General features: G+C 35.2%; 4 protein-coding genes across 4 annotated transcripts in view; 1 reads left to right on the plus strand and 3 right to left on the minus strand.

Annotated features, from left to right (window-relative positions):
* Positions 1 to 15,706, plus strand: part of LOC135227139 (pro-resilin-like) — a 212,272-nt gene that overhangs the window by 101,301 nt on the left and 95,265 nt on the right. The window lies entirely within an intron of this gene.
* On the minus strand, positions 3,030 to 3,863 carry LOC135226822 (pro-resilin-like). Its single transcript, XM_064266515.1, has 3 exons — positions 3,799 to 3,863; positions 3,581 to 3,661; positions 3,030 to 3,455 (listed from the first exon to the last, which is right to left on the minus strand). Exons 1-3 carry the CDS (start codon positions 3,808 to 3,810, stop codon positions 3,141 to 3,143), a joined length of 408 nt encoding a protein of 135 aa, XP_064122585.1. The 5' UTR covers positions 3,811 to 3,863; the 3' UTR covers positions 3,030 to 3,140.
* LOC135226823 (pro-resilin-like) lies at positions 7,721 to 8,627 on the minus strand. Its single transcript, XM_064266516.1, has 3 exons — positions 8,586 to 8,627; positions 8,368 to 8,448; positions 7,721 to 8,165 (listed from the first exon to the last, which is right to left on the minus strand). The coding sequence occupies exons 1-3, from the start codon at positions 8,595 to 8,597 to the stop codon at positions 7,851 to 7,853; spliced, it is 408 nt and encodes a 135-aa protein (XP_064122586.1). The 5' UTR covers positions 8,598 to 8,627; the 3' UTR covers positions 7,721 to 7,850.
* On the minus strand, positions 13,028 to 13,849 carry LOC135226824 (pro-resilin-like). The gene is made up of 3 exons (XM_064266517.1): positions 13,813 to 13,849; positions 13,595 to 13,675; positions 13,028 to 13,472 (listed from the first exon to the last, which is right to left on the minus strand). The coding sequence occupies exons 1-3, from the start codon at positions 13,822 to 13,824 to the stop codon at positions 13,158 to 13,160; spliced, it is 408 nt and encodes a 135-aa protein (XP_064122587.1). The 5' UTR covers positions 13,825 to 13,849; the 3' UTR covers positions 13,028 to 13,157.

Here is a 15,706-nt window from a genome sequence, read left to right on the forward strand (position 1 = left end):
AGTTTACCGCTGGACTAGATATATATTCAAAATGAGGACAGATGAACATATTTAGATAGGTTTTAGGAATATAACCTATGTTGCCATCAATTTTTTTAACTTCATGGGTAGTTCATAAAACTGAACATATATATTTCTCATTTGGATCATTTAACCTAACTCATATTCTATTATATTTGTTTCTCCAAGCAGACAGTGTTAGTAGTGAATACGTCACTGTATTTTTTGCATCAACTGCGAAGCAAAATGTAATTTAATGTAACTATAATTTAGATGCTGTTTTAAGAAAATCAATGAGGGATATGCGCGTTTTTAGAAACCAAGAATCAGATTATTAAGGACGTATATATTATTGACTCCAAAGATCTTGATCCTTCTAGGAAAATGTCGAATTTTCTTTATCCCTTCGACATTTCACAGTCAGCAACAATACTACAGAGGAGCTCACTTCTGAATTCAATATATGGTGACCTCGCTGATCATGGAAACCTTACAGGGAATCGTTTTCGCTGTTCACGATCCTTACGAACTCTGGGAAGACGCAGTTACGAACTGGTTCCTAATTTTGATGTTTAGTTACTTTTAATTAGCTATATTTTTTTAGTTGTCAAAGAAAATTATGGAGGTTCCTAATGACTCGTGGATACGTATAAAAAAATACTTTTTTTTTAACATTGAAAGGATTTTTCAGTGAAATAATGCTGCATCTTTTCAAAGACTTTTCATTAATTTTTTTGTTCCGGTTTTTTATGCAAATCCTAAGAAGCTATTCTGAAGATTCTCTTTTTGATTCAGTGATATAGAATTTCAAAAGTGTAAAGTTCCCATTTGAATAACAAAAGTTGAATAATGGAAATAGAATACGATGAAAAATAAACACAGAATCAAATTGATATATGTTAATTCTATGGCGATTTGGCTGATTTTCTATTTTCCATATTTCTAGCAGACGCAGGAACGGGATCTATGGTTCCAAGAAGAAAATATATTATATTTATCATTAAATAAATTAAAAAACAGGGGGAATCATATTAAACGGTGCATAGCAACTGAGGTAAATAAAAATCTCAAATATATTTTACCCTGGAATACCAACTTATAATTTTCGGAAATGTAAAGGGATAGTGGTTAGTGTCGTGGATTGCCAATCAGATGTCGCGGGTTTGCGTCTCACAAAGGTTGACGGAAAGTCACTTTCTCTGCATCATGACCAGTTACTGCTGCACTGCTGGGTCTGCGGTAGGATGTCGGAATCATCAATCCTTGGAAGCGTGAATTATACGTCAGTAACCCCTATGTGCTTGTTCCATGTGAATAAGTTTTATCTGTTGAAATAATAAATAATAATAATAATAATAATAATAATAATAATAATAATAATAATAATAATAATAATAATAATAATTATGTCAAGACCAAAGATTTCAAACGAAATCTATGAGGATTATTCCATCGGCTCTGGATCAAGTGTTCTAAGCAATGTCGAAAAGATTTTCGACTGTGATCTAATTTGCCCTGACTCGTCCACAATGAGAGGCTAAAAAAAGTCTTCTTCTTCTTATTATTATTATTATTTTGGTAGAAGTCCATCTTTTAGGCAAATGCTGTTAAAAAGGATGGCAGAATTAAGCGAGTTGCTTTTATATATTGTTTTTTTCTATTTTCCTTACAATTCGCTTCTCAGGCTCAGCGATGTTTCTGAGTAACTAGCCAATATTCATATTGGGAATTTTCAAAATATTGTAAATGCTGAAGGTAATCTTTTACTAGAACAGGATATCAGGTCCAGGTCAAGCAGGGGTCGTCGTCAGTGCCGGCATTATTCCGTAGGCGTAGTTCAGTTCGGGCCGGGGTCGTCTTTGGTTTTAAGGGCTGGTATTGGTGCTGGTATAGCTGGTATAGCTGGTATAGCTGGTATCACGTGACGTTTCGACCTTCTCGCAGGTCATCTTCGGACGACTCGGTTGAAAAGACTGGCAAGAAAGTTTGCGGGGCGGTATTTATTGCGGCTCGTACCTAGAGTTGCATTCTCATTGGTCAGGCCGGTCTTGGGAGAAGTCGAGGATCTCGCCTCGAAGGTCTCGGGGATTCTCTCGTGCGAGCGCCACAGTAGTGTGCCTGGGGATGAACTTAATCCGTAGACAACCTCACGTCACCTAATACACTTGCTTTGGGATTTCTTTCTGCTTGGCTTTGAAAACAAGATGAACAATTAGTTTTGTTCCATGAGCCTAACTGGTTCTTAGGCAACGGTGTTTTCTCTTGTTTCTGGTTCCAGCAGTACTTCTGTATCCCGTGTACGGACTTCGTGCAATTACAAAGAAACATTCCGTTTTCTTCATGATATCATGAAGAATACGTTACGGATCTTCATTTTGATTTTCTGATATTGTCAGAAAACAGACTCATCCTTAACAAAAAAAAATGCTAATGTTGACATAAAATATGTGTATATATTATATAGACATTATATATAGATACATTATATATGCGTACAAAGAAAGTCGTATAATTCCCATAATATTTCTTTCGGTAAATTCACATCTCAAATCTAATACCCAACGTGACCTTATCTACACGCAAAGGTCAGCCTTTAATGCACACTCTGACCTCTTCACGGTCAGTGATTAATATAATACTTCGTGAGATGAATCAGGAACGGATTTACGGTAACTTTTTTCTAGATTTCTCTCAGTTTTTTTAGAGGTTCGGTTTTTGGTGGAGTGGTCTGTCTGAATATTAGTGATATTAAAGATGGCTATCTACCTTAATTGCATTTAATATAGATATATATATATATATATATATATCTATATATATATATATATATATATATATATATATAGTATATATATAGATATATATATGTACATGTATATATATCTTTAGCTAATCATATTATAGAAGGATAAGTTTAATTTTACCCACATCTTTTGATTGACAGTATCGATAAGAAAGGAGCTATAACTATTTTAGCTTTATCTTTGATACAGGATTGGATCTGTGCTCTAGGTATATAAATAGAATGATGAAAATATAATAGTTTATTGAAATAAATAAGGCATACCTATTACAAAAAATGTACAGGGAGACAACAGTGTAGTTACAACCTAAAACCGTCTTCAGAGGAACTTCAAGATTTACTTGGACTCGTTGGAGCCATAGTAGAACCTCCTGGGAGCCTCACGGGACTCGTAGGATTCGAAGGAGTCGGGGAACTGAGCCTCACCGGAGTAGGTGACCTCGGCGATGTATCCGTCGTCGTCAGAAGCGCGGAAGGCCACCTTCTGCAGGCGGCCGTCGGGGAGGTGGACGAAGTAGGATCCCTGGGTGTTCTCGCCGTCCCCGGCCTCCTGGTGTCCGAAGTCGTTGCGGGAGGGAGGGTGGTTGACGGCCCAGTCGAAGTTGTAACGAGCCTCGCCGGACTCGAAGGACTCGGCGGATCCTGAGGAGAACTGCGGGGGAGAGGAGACGGTATCTTCAGTCTGAGTCTTCGGTTCTTTGAGGTTTCAGTACTTCGACCTCATTTCTTTTATATTTAATTTCATTATAATTCAAAAAAAATGCTAAGAAAACTCACCCTTGGGCGGGAGTATCTTTCGAAGCTTTCGAAGCTGTCGGCAGCCACGAGGGCAACTAAGCCCACCAGAGCGATAATGACCTGAAATACCATTTGAAAGATATGGTTACTATTGCTACAAATCATATGAAATAACTAGCATTTATCATTCTCAAATACCTAAGCTTATGTACAAACTCTAATTAGTTATATCTTATCAAGAACATCTCATTCCTTACCTTGGCAACCATGATGATCTTGTTGGAGTCTCAAGAGGAAACTGATGCCTTGTCCTGCCTCCAGAGTCGTTTATATACCACAACCGCAAAGGTGTGGAGTCTTGTAATGGAATCTAAAACAAGTTTTTCCTGTTGGATTTCCAAAGAGTTTCTGTCACATAGCAAGATGCAATTGTGATTCCTCCTCAATAGATTAGGAAAGTATATATGTTAGATATGTTAAGCTTTAGTTCTTGTATGCTTTACACCTTTGTTGCATTAAGTAATATTTTAAAACAATTTTCGTTAACAATATCCCTGTGGTATTTAAATCTTTATCTTACGTTATTAAAAATATCAAAATGGCTTATCAATATTTCTTTCCGTGAAATAACTACGTATACATCGTCATAGATTTTTATTGCATGATTTTTAAGAGTTTTGTAAAAGTTACAGCAAAATTTTTTTTTTATATTTCTTTTATAAGAATCTGGTTTGAGATATTCTCAAAATTCAAAATTTCTCTTTACAATGTGGCATAATTAGAGGAATATTTAAAATGAAGGCTGAAAAATATTTTTAGAGATTTTATAAATATAATCTTTACTGCTGTCTTAACGATACGTTATTCAAAATCGGCATTTTTAATATCTACCGCATAGGAAAATATAATAAGGTTTTTTATTGAGTGGATCAGCGTATCTTACATTAGATGCAGTTTGGGAATGTAATCACAGATATATAAGGACTATTTGAAGGCAGAAAGCAGATTATTAAGGAAATATGGATTAATATAGCATAAGAACCAGATCCTTCAAAGAACATTTTCTTCATTTCTCAAACTCTAGATTGACGAAACTATGAAATGGGTTCTTATTTTAGTATTTAGTGTTCTGTTCATGAAGTATATTTTAAGTATAAGTAGAAAATTGTTTGTGGTTGTCCAGAAACATTAAGAATATTCCAACAGACTTGTAGCTACGTTTCGAGATAATGATCGTTATCCTTTATTTCATCTGAGAGTTTTAGAATACTATTGATTTCATGAAGAAAGGGAGTTGCTTACTTTCAAAAACGTATCATTCTCATTATTCAGCATCTTCATCATTTTTTTTTTACGAATGATAAAAAGGTATTCGTGCTTTTTTCAATTGAGGAACGTAAAATGATGTTTTTCTATTTACCGTTTCAGTAGCAATTATTAAAACAAACAACGCTATACTGTTAGAAATAAAAACAAGCAAATATATTCATATTTATCTTCTGATATTTAGCCGACTTTCATTTCCGATAGTTTTGTCCATTTAAGGAACAGCATCCAAATCTGAATGACATATAAGAAAATATATATTGACGTTTTACCAAAATATAAGAAAAAAGTGAATCGCATAGAAAACTTGATCCAGGATCAATGGCATAATCCTTCTTTCTGCATTTCACTTTCATTCGTAGGTCATGACCAATAAGTAGCTGATAGGAATTCCTTCATATTTTTAACAATCATACGATGGATTCCAAGACGAAAAAAATTGGTTTTTGTTCATCGTAGATGATACGTCTACGATGAACAAAAAACCAAATATTTTTCGTCTTGGAATCCATCATATGATTGTTAAAAATATGAAGGAATTCCTATCAGCTACTTACTGGTCATGACCTAAGAATGAAAGTGAAATGTAGAAGGATTATGACATTGATCATGGGTCAAGTTTTCTAAGCGATTTCGAAAGAGCGTCGGTTGTGATTGACTTTCCTGAAACTCCAACGAACATCAGATGCAATAAAAGGCTTGAGAACACTTCTTCTGCTTCCTTCTTCTTCTTCTTCTTCTTCTTCTTCTTCTTCTTCTTCTTCTTCTTCTTCTTCTTCTTCTTCTTCTTGATTCATAGTCAACTTCCTGTCACTTCAGATACGTTTCTTGTGATTCCTCTCTACTCGAATGAAGGCAGAGGGACTTTAGCTATTACTCCATGAGCTACGAGTGAATAAATATTGGAACTGGCCATGACATTGCCTACCGAATATTTTCGCAAGGCTTTTTTCTCTTGTTTCTGACTAAAAAAACCTGCTTTTGTATCCTTTTGCTGACTACGTGCAATCACAAAGGAACATTCTGCTGTCTTCATAACAAGAGAAAAGATACTGACAAATAATAAATAGTTTTTTCTGATACTTTCAAAAATATACGATTGTTATTTTTCCAAAGACGTGTGTTTTAGTATTTTCCACAGATGGCCTGAGACGATACCCTTGATTCCATTTGTAGACAAAAACAAACAAATACCGGTGTTGACTAAGAAGGGAACGACAGAAACATATATACACGTACACACATATATGTATCATATATATATATATATATATATATATATATATATATATATATATATATATATACATATATTCATCTATATGTACTGTATATATTTACATATATATATATATATATATATATATATATATATAAATATATATATATATATATATATATATATATATATATGTATGTATGTACTATATACATAAATATAAATATAAGGGCTATATATCTCTAAAAATGATTCTTGAATACAGATTCATATCACAATCCGAAATGTAAATTATACATGCAAACAATGAGAGAGATAGAGAGAGAGAGAGGAGAAGAGAGAGAGACGAGAGAGAGAGATGAGATGAGAGAGAGAGAGAGAGAAGAAGAGAGAGAGACTTTCCCTTGCGTGTTATTAAGAGACCTTATCTGCCCCGCAAACCCCAGACTTTAATGCCCGCTCTGACCTCCTCAGGGTCACTGACTCATGAATAATACTTCGTGCCATGACTCAAGAACGGATTTATGAAAAGATCCTATCAAGTCAGATTTTTATTTGGTTGTCTTTCTTTCGTTATTTTCAAGGTTTATTTTTGGATCTGTGTTCTCTATGAATATAATAGTGATAATTGAGAAGGCTACATGTTCCCAACTCCTTATGATGTATATATATATATATATATATATATATATATATATATATATATATATATATATATATGTGTGTGTGTGTGTGTGTGTGTGTGTGTGTATGTATCTATATATTATTACTAATAGACATTACTATATATATATATATATATATCTATATCTTATAATATACTATATAGTATATATATTTTGATATAATATGGCTAACATACACCACGCATATACATATATATAATATATATATATAGATACATACACACACACATATACATATATTATATATATATATATATATATATATATATATATATATATATATATATATATACTCGCTGACCAACCCAGTGAGACCCGGGATTACTCTGAATGACAACCAATATCCTCTCTCTCTCTCTCTCTCTCTCTCTCTCTCTCTCTCTCTTCTCTCTCTCTCTCCGTAGCACCCCCTCTACTCTGGTTTTCACTTCCTCTCCTTTTCCCTCTCTCTCTGTCACCTTTTCCAACCCCAACCCCTTCTGGTGCCCTTGATGGCTTACCCACATAGTATTCTTTTTCCGGTTAGTATGTGGCATGTGTACCGAAAAGTTTTTTTTTTTTTAAGTTACTAAGTCTAAGGGTAGAGCCAACTATATAATAGATATATATATATATATATATATATATATATATACATATATATATATATATAATATATATATATGTATAATATATATATAGAAAGAGAGTGAGATAGAGAGTCAACGGTAATCTTTACTTCTAATTAACTAAATTGGTAGTCTTTACGTTTATTTCATTTGTTATATATTAACGACAGAACACGAGCGTGAGCAATTAGTGTACCGATTAGATACAAATTTGTTACGATTACCGACAGCACCTGATGTAATGGATTATTACTCGTAGTTTTTTCCAACGTTACATATAAGATTTAATGAAGACAATTATGTATCAATTTTGAGGTAAGGGATGAAATGATATAAAAGATTCATATCTGCTTTTTAATAAATAATAAATACATAACATCGGAAGACCTGGTGGTTGCCAGCAGCAGACAAGTCTTTCGGATCTGCGGGTTTATCTGATAAGGATATTTCGCTCGCGTCCTTTCGAGGATTTACTTGGACTCGTTGGAGCCATAGTAGAACCTCCTGGGAGCCTCACGGGACTCGTAGGATTCGAAGGAGTCGGGGAACTGAGCCTCACCGGAGTAGGTGACCTCGGCGATGTATCCGTCGTCGTCAGAAGCGCGGAAGGCCACCTTCTGCAGGCGGCCGTCGGGGAGGTGGACGAAGTAGGATCCCTGGGTGTTCTCGCCGTCCCCGGCCTCCTGGTGTCCGAAGTCGTTGCGGGAGGGAGGGTGGTTGACGGCCCAGTCGAAGTTGTAACGAGCCTCGCCGGACTCGAAGGACTCGGCGGAGCCTGAGGAGAACTGCGGGAGAGAGGAATCGGTATCTTCAGTCTGAGTCTTCGGTTCTTTGAGGTTTCAGTATATCGACGAAAATGATTTAAAATACACGGTGTCCATAAAGTCTCAGTACCATTACAAGTATTTATTGCTCAGAATGGTACTGGGACTTTATGGCCACCCTGTATATTTCATTATAATTTTAAAAAATGCAAGTAAAACTCACCCTTGGGCGGGAGTATCTTTCGAAGCTTTCGAAGCTGTCGGCAGCCACGAGGGCAACTAAGCCCACCAGAGCGAAGACGACCTGAAATGCCATTTGAAACACATGATTACTATTGATATAGATCATGTGACTTACCTAGCATATATCATTTGCATATACCCAGGCACATATACATACTCTAATTACATGTATCTTACTGAGAACATCTCATTCGTTACCTTGGCAACCATGATGATCTTGTTGGGGTCTCGAGAGGAAACTGATGCTCTGTCCTGCCTCCAGAGTCGTTTATATACCACAAACTGCAAAGGTGGGTGGAGTCAGGTAATGGAATCTAAAACAAGTTTTTCCTGTTGGATTTCCAATGAGTTTCTGTCACATAGCAAGATGCAACTGTGATTCCTCCTCAGTAGATTAGGAAAGTACATCTGTTAGATATGTTAAGCTTTAGTTCTTGTATGCTTTACACCTTTGTTGCTTTAAGTAATATTTTAAAACAATTTTCGTTAAAAATATCCCTGTGGCATTTAAATTTTAATCTTACGTTATTAAAAATATCAAAATGGCTTATCAGTATTCTTACCTTAAAATAACTACGTATACAAGTCATAGAATTGCATTGCATGAATTTTAAGAGTTTTGTAAAAGTTGGGACAAACTTCTTTTATTTATTTCTTACATTGTTCTTTTTTTATAAGAAGCTCATTTGAGATTTTCTCAAAATTCAAAATATTCTTTTTTTTTTTTACTTGACATTGTGGCGAAATTAGAGGAATATTTAAAATGAGGGCTGAAAAATTTTTTAGAAAGTTTATAAATATAAACATTCCTATCGTCTTAAGGATACGTTATTCAAAATCATCAGTTTAATATCTACCGCATAGGAAAATATAATAAATGTTTCTTTATCGAGGGGATCACCGTATCTTACGTTAGATGCTTTTTGGGAAAATAATCACACACATATACATATAGACTATTTGAAGGTAGAAAACAGATTATTAAGGAAATATGGATTATTATGACACAAGAACTAGATCCTTCAAAGAACATTTTCGTCAATTCTCAAACTCTAGATAGACGAAATTATGAATTGGGTTCTTATTTTATCATTTATTGTTCTTTTAATGTAGTAAATTTAAGTATAAGTTGGAAAATGGTTTGGTTGTCTAAGAATATTAAGAATATTGCAAAAGAATTGTAGTTGCGCTTCGAGATAATGATCGTCGTCCATTATTTCATCTGAGAGTTTTCAAATACTGATTTTATGAAGAAGATGATTTGCTTACTTTCAAAAACTTGTCATTCTCATTATTCATCTTCTTCATCTTTTATTTTTACGAATAATAAAAAGGTATTCGTGCTTTTTTTAATTGAGGAACGTAAAATGATCTTTTTCTATTTACCGTTTCAATAACAATTAACAACGCTATACTGTTAGAAATAAAAACAAGCATATTATTCATATTTATTTTCTGATATTTAGCCGACTTTCATTTCCGATAGTTTTGTCCATTAAAGGAACAGCATCCAAATCTGAATGACATATAAGAAAATATATATTGACGTTTTACCAAAATATAAGAAAAAAGTGAATCACAGGACGCGGTCCTTATCATCTACGATGAATAAAAACACAAATATTTTTCATCTTCGAATCCATCCTACGATTGTTAGAAATATGAAGGAATTCGTATCAGCTACTCATTGGTCATGACCTAAGAATGAAAGTGAAATGCAGAAGGATTATGCCATTGATCATGGGTCAAGTTTTCTAAGCGATTTCGAAAGACGGTCAACTGTGATTTACTCTCCTGAAACTCCAACGAACATCAGATGCAATAAAAGGCTTGAGAACACTTCTTCTTCTTCTTCTTCTTCTTCTTCTTCTTCTTCTTCTTCTTCTTCTTCTTCTTCTTCTTCTTCTTCTTCTTCTTCTTCTTCTTCTCTAGATCCTCAGTCAACTTCACTTCACCTCAGATACGTTTCTTGTGATTTCTCTCTATTCGAATGAAAGCAGAAGGACTTTTGCTATTACTCAATAAGCTACGAGTGGTTAGATACTGGATCTGACCATGACATTGCCTACCGAATAGTTTTGCAACGCTATTTTCTCTTATTTCTGACCGAAAAAGTGTTTTTGTATCCTTTTTCTGTCTAAGTACAATCTCAAATAAACATTCTGCTGTCTTCATAACGATATAAAAGATAGTGACAAATATTAATTAAGTTTTTCTGATACCTTCAAAAATATGTGATTTTTATTTTTCCAAAGACGTTTGTTTTGGTATTTTCAACCAAACACACACACACACACACACACACAACACACATATATATATATATATATATATATATATATATATATATATATATATAATATATATATATATATATATATATATAAAGGTTTTTTGCCACGAAGGAAAAAATGAAAAAGCGAGATAGCCGAGTACTTTCGGTCCTGTTCAGACCCTTTACTAAGGCAAACTGATTTTACAGAGGAAAACATAGTCAAAAGATGGCTTAATAGCCAAACTGACACTACAAGATTAGCAATAAGGGCGATTTCACTCAAACAGAAACAAGGAAACGCCTGAGGGTAGCCACACCTTGGAGGATACACGCAGTAAACAAGTTATTCTTCCAGAAAACAGTACATTTTGAAAAAACAAGGAAGCATATACAATTTAATATCATGAATTAAGTTATGTATTTGTGATTGCAGATTTATTTTTAATGGAGAATATTACCAACAAATATTTGGTATGGCCATGGGTAACCCTTTATCACCTCTCCTTTTAAACTTATATATAGAATTTTTTGAGAGACAACACCTCCCGAATATCACACTTGTCCCCCTAAAATGGTACCGATATGTCAATGATATCTTAGTAGTCTTACCTGTTGGTATCGATGTAAATGATTTACTGTCTAAATTGAATAATTTAGTGCCATCCATAAAATTCACTGTTGAAATCGAAAATAACAATGTCATCCCTTTCCTAGATGTATTAATACATAAAGAATCTTTCCAATGCAAATTTAGTATTTATAGAAAACCCACAAATAATTTAACATATGTACATTTTTATTCTGGCCACCATCTTAATATTAAAATTACAATTTTTTTTTTTCTGTTACTTTGCGCTTTGTGTACCACGAGTCCACAATATCTGGACCAAGAAATAGAATACATAAAAAAGATAGGAAACGATCTCTGCTACCCACCTCATTTAATTGATTTATATTATCAAAAAGCTCCCAAAAAGTTTTATAGTGTTGCTATTAATGAAAAAGAAATGCCTAAAAATGTACTTAGCTTACCTTACTTTCGTGGATTTGAAACCATAAAATCAATATTTAAATTGTTTAATGTTAATGTAGTGTTCTCTTATAACAATACCATTAAAGATATTCTAATTAAGAATAGTCCCGTAACAAATAACAACATCATTTACAAAATTCCTTGTAAGGATTGCCCATCGTCTTACGTTGGTCAGTCAAGTAAAAACTTATGTGTACGTATTAAGCAGCATATGTATTCAGTTAGAACAGCCCAGACTTCAAATGCACTGTTTATCCATCTGAGTGAAAAATTTCATTGTATTAATTGGGGTGATACCTCGGTAATTGCTAGATCTAATGATTATGTTTCAATAAATTTACTGGAATCGGCAATTATACAAATCAGTAATAAAAACAACCTAAATCTTAGTCTAGGAATGCACCATTTGGACCCATATATTTGTAAGATGTTTATGAAGGGCCTTAAAATAAATGAACTACTAAAAAATTAGTCCCACATGTATATAGTTATTATTTCTCTCTCTCTCTCTCTCTCTCTCTCTCTCTCTCTCTCTCTCTCTCTCTCTGGTTCGATATTCTCTCTCCCTCTTTCTCTTGCTCGATATATATATTTATATTTTCTTTCGTCTTTTCATTAATAATAATTTTTTGGGAAATTTTGTGTAAATTTCATGATATTAAATTGTATATTCTTCCTTGTTTTTTTCAAAATGTACTGTTTTCTGGAAGAATAACATGTTTACTGCGTGTATCCTCCAAGATGTGGCTACCCTCAGGCGTTTCCTCGTTTCTGTAGAGTGAAATCGCCCTTATTGCTAATCTTGTAGTGTCAGTTTGGCTATTAAGCCTTCTTTTGACTATGTTTTCCTCTGTAAAATCAGTTTGCCTTAGTAAAGGGTCTGAACGGGACCGAAAGTACTCGGCTATCTCGCTTTTTCATTTTTTCCTCCGTGGCAAAAACCTTTATTTATACATAGCATCACGTTTCATATACTTCATGATCAAGTTATTCATATATATATATATATGTGTGTGTGTGTGTGTGTGTGTGTGTGTGTGTGTGTGTATGTGTGTGTGTGTGTAAATGACCCCATAAGAATCGCCTTTTTTAAAGGGACAGCAAACCCAAAAAGTAAACTTAAAAATGATTAGAAGTGATATTGTCATTTATCAATAATGGTGACACAATACAAACATGAATTATTGTTGTACAGATATGATATAGTTTTGATAGGAGTTAGGTTAGCATTTATACAATGTATCATTCCTTGTAGTTTCTCTATCATACCAATGAAATGCAACTACGTCAATTACATTTCCATTGAGGTAGGAGGTGAATTAATATAAAAGAATCATATCTGGTTTTTAATAAATAATAAATACATAACATCGGAAGACCTGGGGGTTGCCAGCAGCAGACAAGTCTTTCGGATCTGCGGGTTTATCTGAGAAGCATATTTCGCTCGTGTCCTTTCAAGGATTTACTTAGACTCGTTGGAGCCATAGTAGAACCTCCTGGGAGCATCACGGGACTCGTAGGACTCGAAGGAGTCGGGGAAATGAGCCTCACCGGAGTAGGTGACCTCGGCGATGTATCCGTCGTCGTCAGAAGCGCGGAAGGCCACCTTCTGCAGGCGGCCGTCGGGGAGGTGGACGAAGTAGGATCCCTGGGTGTTCTCACCGTCCCCGGCCTCCTGGTGTCCGAAGTCGTTGCGGGAGGGGCCGTGGTTGACGGCCCAGTCGAAGTTGTAACGAGCCTCGCCGGACTCGAAGGACTCGGCGGATCCTGAGGAGAACTGCGGGAGAGAGGAATCAGTATCTTCTATCTGAGTCTTCGGTGCTTTGAGGTCTCAGTACTTCGACCTCATTTTTTTATACTAAATTTCATTATAATTAAAAAAAAATATGCTAATAAAACCCTTGGGCGGGAGTATCTTTCGAAGCTTTCGAAGCTGTCGGCAGCCACGAGGGCAACTAAGCCCACCAGAGCGATAGCGACCTGAAATGGCAATTGAAAGATATGATTACTATTGCTACAAATCATATGAAATAACCAGCATTTATCATTCTCAAATACCTAAGCTTATGTACAAACTTTAATTAGTTATATCTTATTAAGAACATCTCATTCCTTACCTTAGCAACCATGATGATCTTGTTGGAGTCTCTAGAGGAAACTGATGCTCTGTCCTGCCTCCAGATTCGTTTATATACCACAAACTGCAAAGGTGGGTGGAGTCAGGTAATGGAATCTAAAACAAGTTATTCCTGTTGGATTTCCATAGAGTTTCTGCCACATAGCAAGATGCAATTGTGATTCCTCCTCAATAGATTAGGAAAGTATATATGTTAGATATGTTAAGCTTTAGTTCTTGTATGCTTTACACCTTTGTTGCTTTAAGTAATATTTTAAAACAAATTTCGTTAGAAATATCCCTGTGGCATTTAAATTTTTATCTTACGTTATTAAAAATATCAAAATGCCTTATCAGTATTTCTTTCCTTAAAATAATTACGTATACAATTCATAGAATTGCATTTCATGAATTTTAAGAGTTTTGTAAAGGTTGGGACAAAATTCTTTTATTTATTTCTTACATTGTTCTTTTTTATATAAGAAGCTCATTTGAGTGGATATTTTGTGTGTGCAGGAAACTCGATGGAAGGGTAATAAAGCTAAAGAACTGGGGGATGGCTACAAGTTAATCTATAGTGGAGCAAATGAGCAGGGTAGGAATGGCGTTGGAGTAGTGTTGTCGGGGGAAATGAAGAATGCAGTGACGGAAGTGAGTAGAAAGAATGACCGCATTATGAGAGTGAAGATATGTTATGGAGGGGAAACAATGAACATCATTAGCGCTTATGCTCCGCAAGTGGGCTGCACAGAGGAAGAAAAGAGCCGTTTTTGGAACGAAATGAGTGAGGTAACGCAAGAACTGGAAGAGCAGGAGAGGACTGTAGTGGGGGCAGACTTTAATGGACATGTCGGAAATGAAAAGGATGTAATTGAACGTGTGCATGGAGGACATGGGATTGGGGAGAGAAACCCAGAAGGAGAGAGTATAGTAGACTTTGCAGTGTCCTTTGATATGGCAAAAGTGAACACATTCTTCAAAAAGAAGAGGGAGCACTTGATAACATACAGGAGTGGCGGTAGATGCACACAAATAGATTACCTCCTTTACAATAGATCAAGACTGGTGGAAGTTAGGAATTGTAAAGTTATCCCAGGTGACCACGTGGCCCCCCAACATAGGCTCCTTTGTATGGATTTAAAGATGAAAAGAGAAAAGAAAACGAAAACGAATGGGGTAAAGAAAATCAAGTGGTATAAATTGTTAGGGAGGGATAATGATAAGAAGAGAGAGTTCAGGAGAAGAGTGCTGGGAGAGGTTGATCTGGGAATTGAAGATGTGGGAGAATGGTGGAGGCATAATGCATCAGTGATTAGAAGACATGGAAAGGAGATACTAGGGGAAACATCTGGAATAGTATGGGAGGAAAAGGAGAGCTGGTGGTGGGAAGAAGAGGTGGGGGAAGTGGTGAAAGGTAAAAGGGAGGCAAAGAAGAGATTTGAAGAGTCACAGCTGCAGGAGGACAGAGAAAGGTTAAGAGAAAGAAACAAAGAAGTAAAAAGGGTGGTAGCTCAAGCTAAGGCAAGGGCATATGAAGAGGTTTATAATGAACTGGAAACCAAGGAAGGGTTGAGTAAGATGCTCAAACTGTCAAAAGTAAGAAATAAAGAACAAAGGACATCACCCATATTAAGCAAATGAAAGATAGGAATGGTACGGTCGTAAAAAAGGAGAAGACATCCTGAAAAGATGGAAAGAGTATTTCGAACAACTGCTAAATGAAGAAAATGAAAGACTTGTAAGAGAGGATGGACAAGTAAAACATTGGGAATGGTAATGGGGGATATCTAGGGATGAAGTGATACGAGCCTTAAAAAGATGAGAAATGGGAAGGCAACAGGACCTGACTTAATCCCAGTCGAAGTTTGGAAAGCCTTAGGAGAGGAAGGGGTAGA

This window comes from Macrobrachium nipponense, chromosome 15, assembly GCF_015104395.2.
Source record: "Macrobrachium nipponense isolate FS-2020 chromosome 15, ASM1510439v2, whole genome shotgun sequence".
NCBI lineage: Eukaryota > Metazoa > Arthropoda > Malacostraca > Decapoda > Palaemonidae > Macrobrachium > Macrobrachium nipponense.

Coding starts and splice junctions, on each gene's coding strand:
- LOC135226822 (XM_064266515.1), bottom strand. Junction 3,456..3,580: donor AAAGATACTCCCGCCCAAGG/GTGAGTTTTCTT, acceptor TCTCCCCCGCAG/TTCTCCTCAGGATCCGCCGA.
- LOC135226823 (XM_064266516.1), bottom strand. Junction 8,166..8,367: donor AAAGATACTCCCGCCCAAGG/GTGAGTTTTACT, acceptor TCTCTCCCGCAG/TTCTCCTCAGGCTCCGCCGA.
- LOC135226824 (XM_064266517.1), bottom strand. Junction 13,473..13,594: donor AAAGATACTCCCGCCCAAGG/GTTTTATTAGCA, acceptor TCTCTCCCGCAG/TTCTCCTCAGGATCCGCCGA.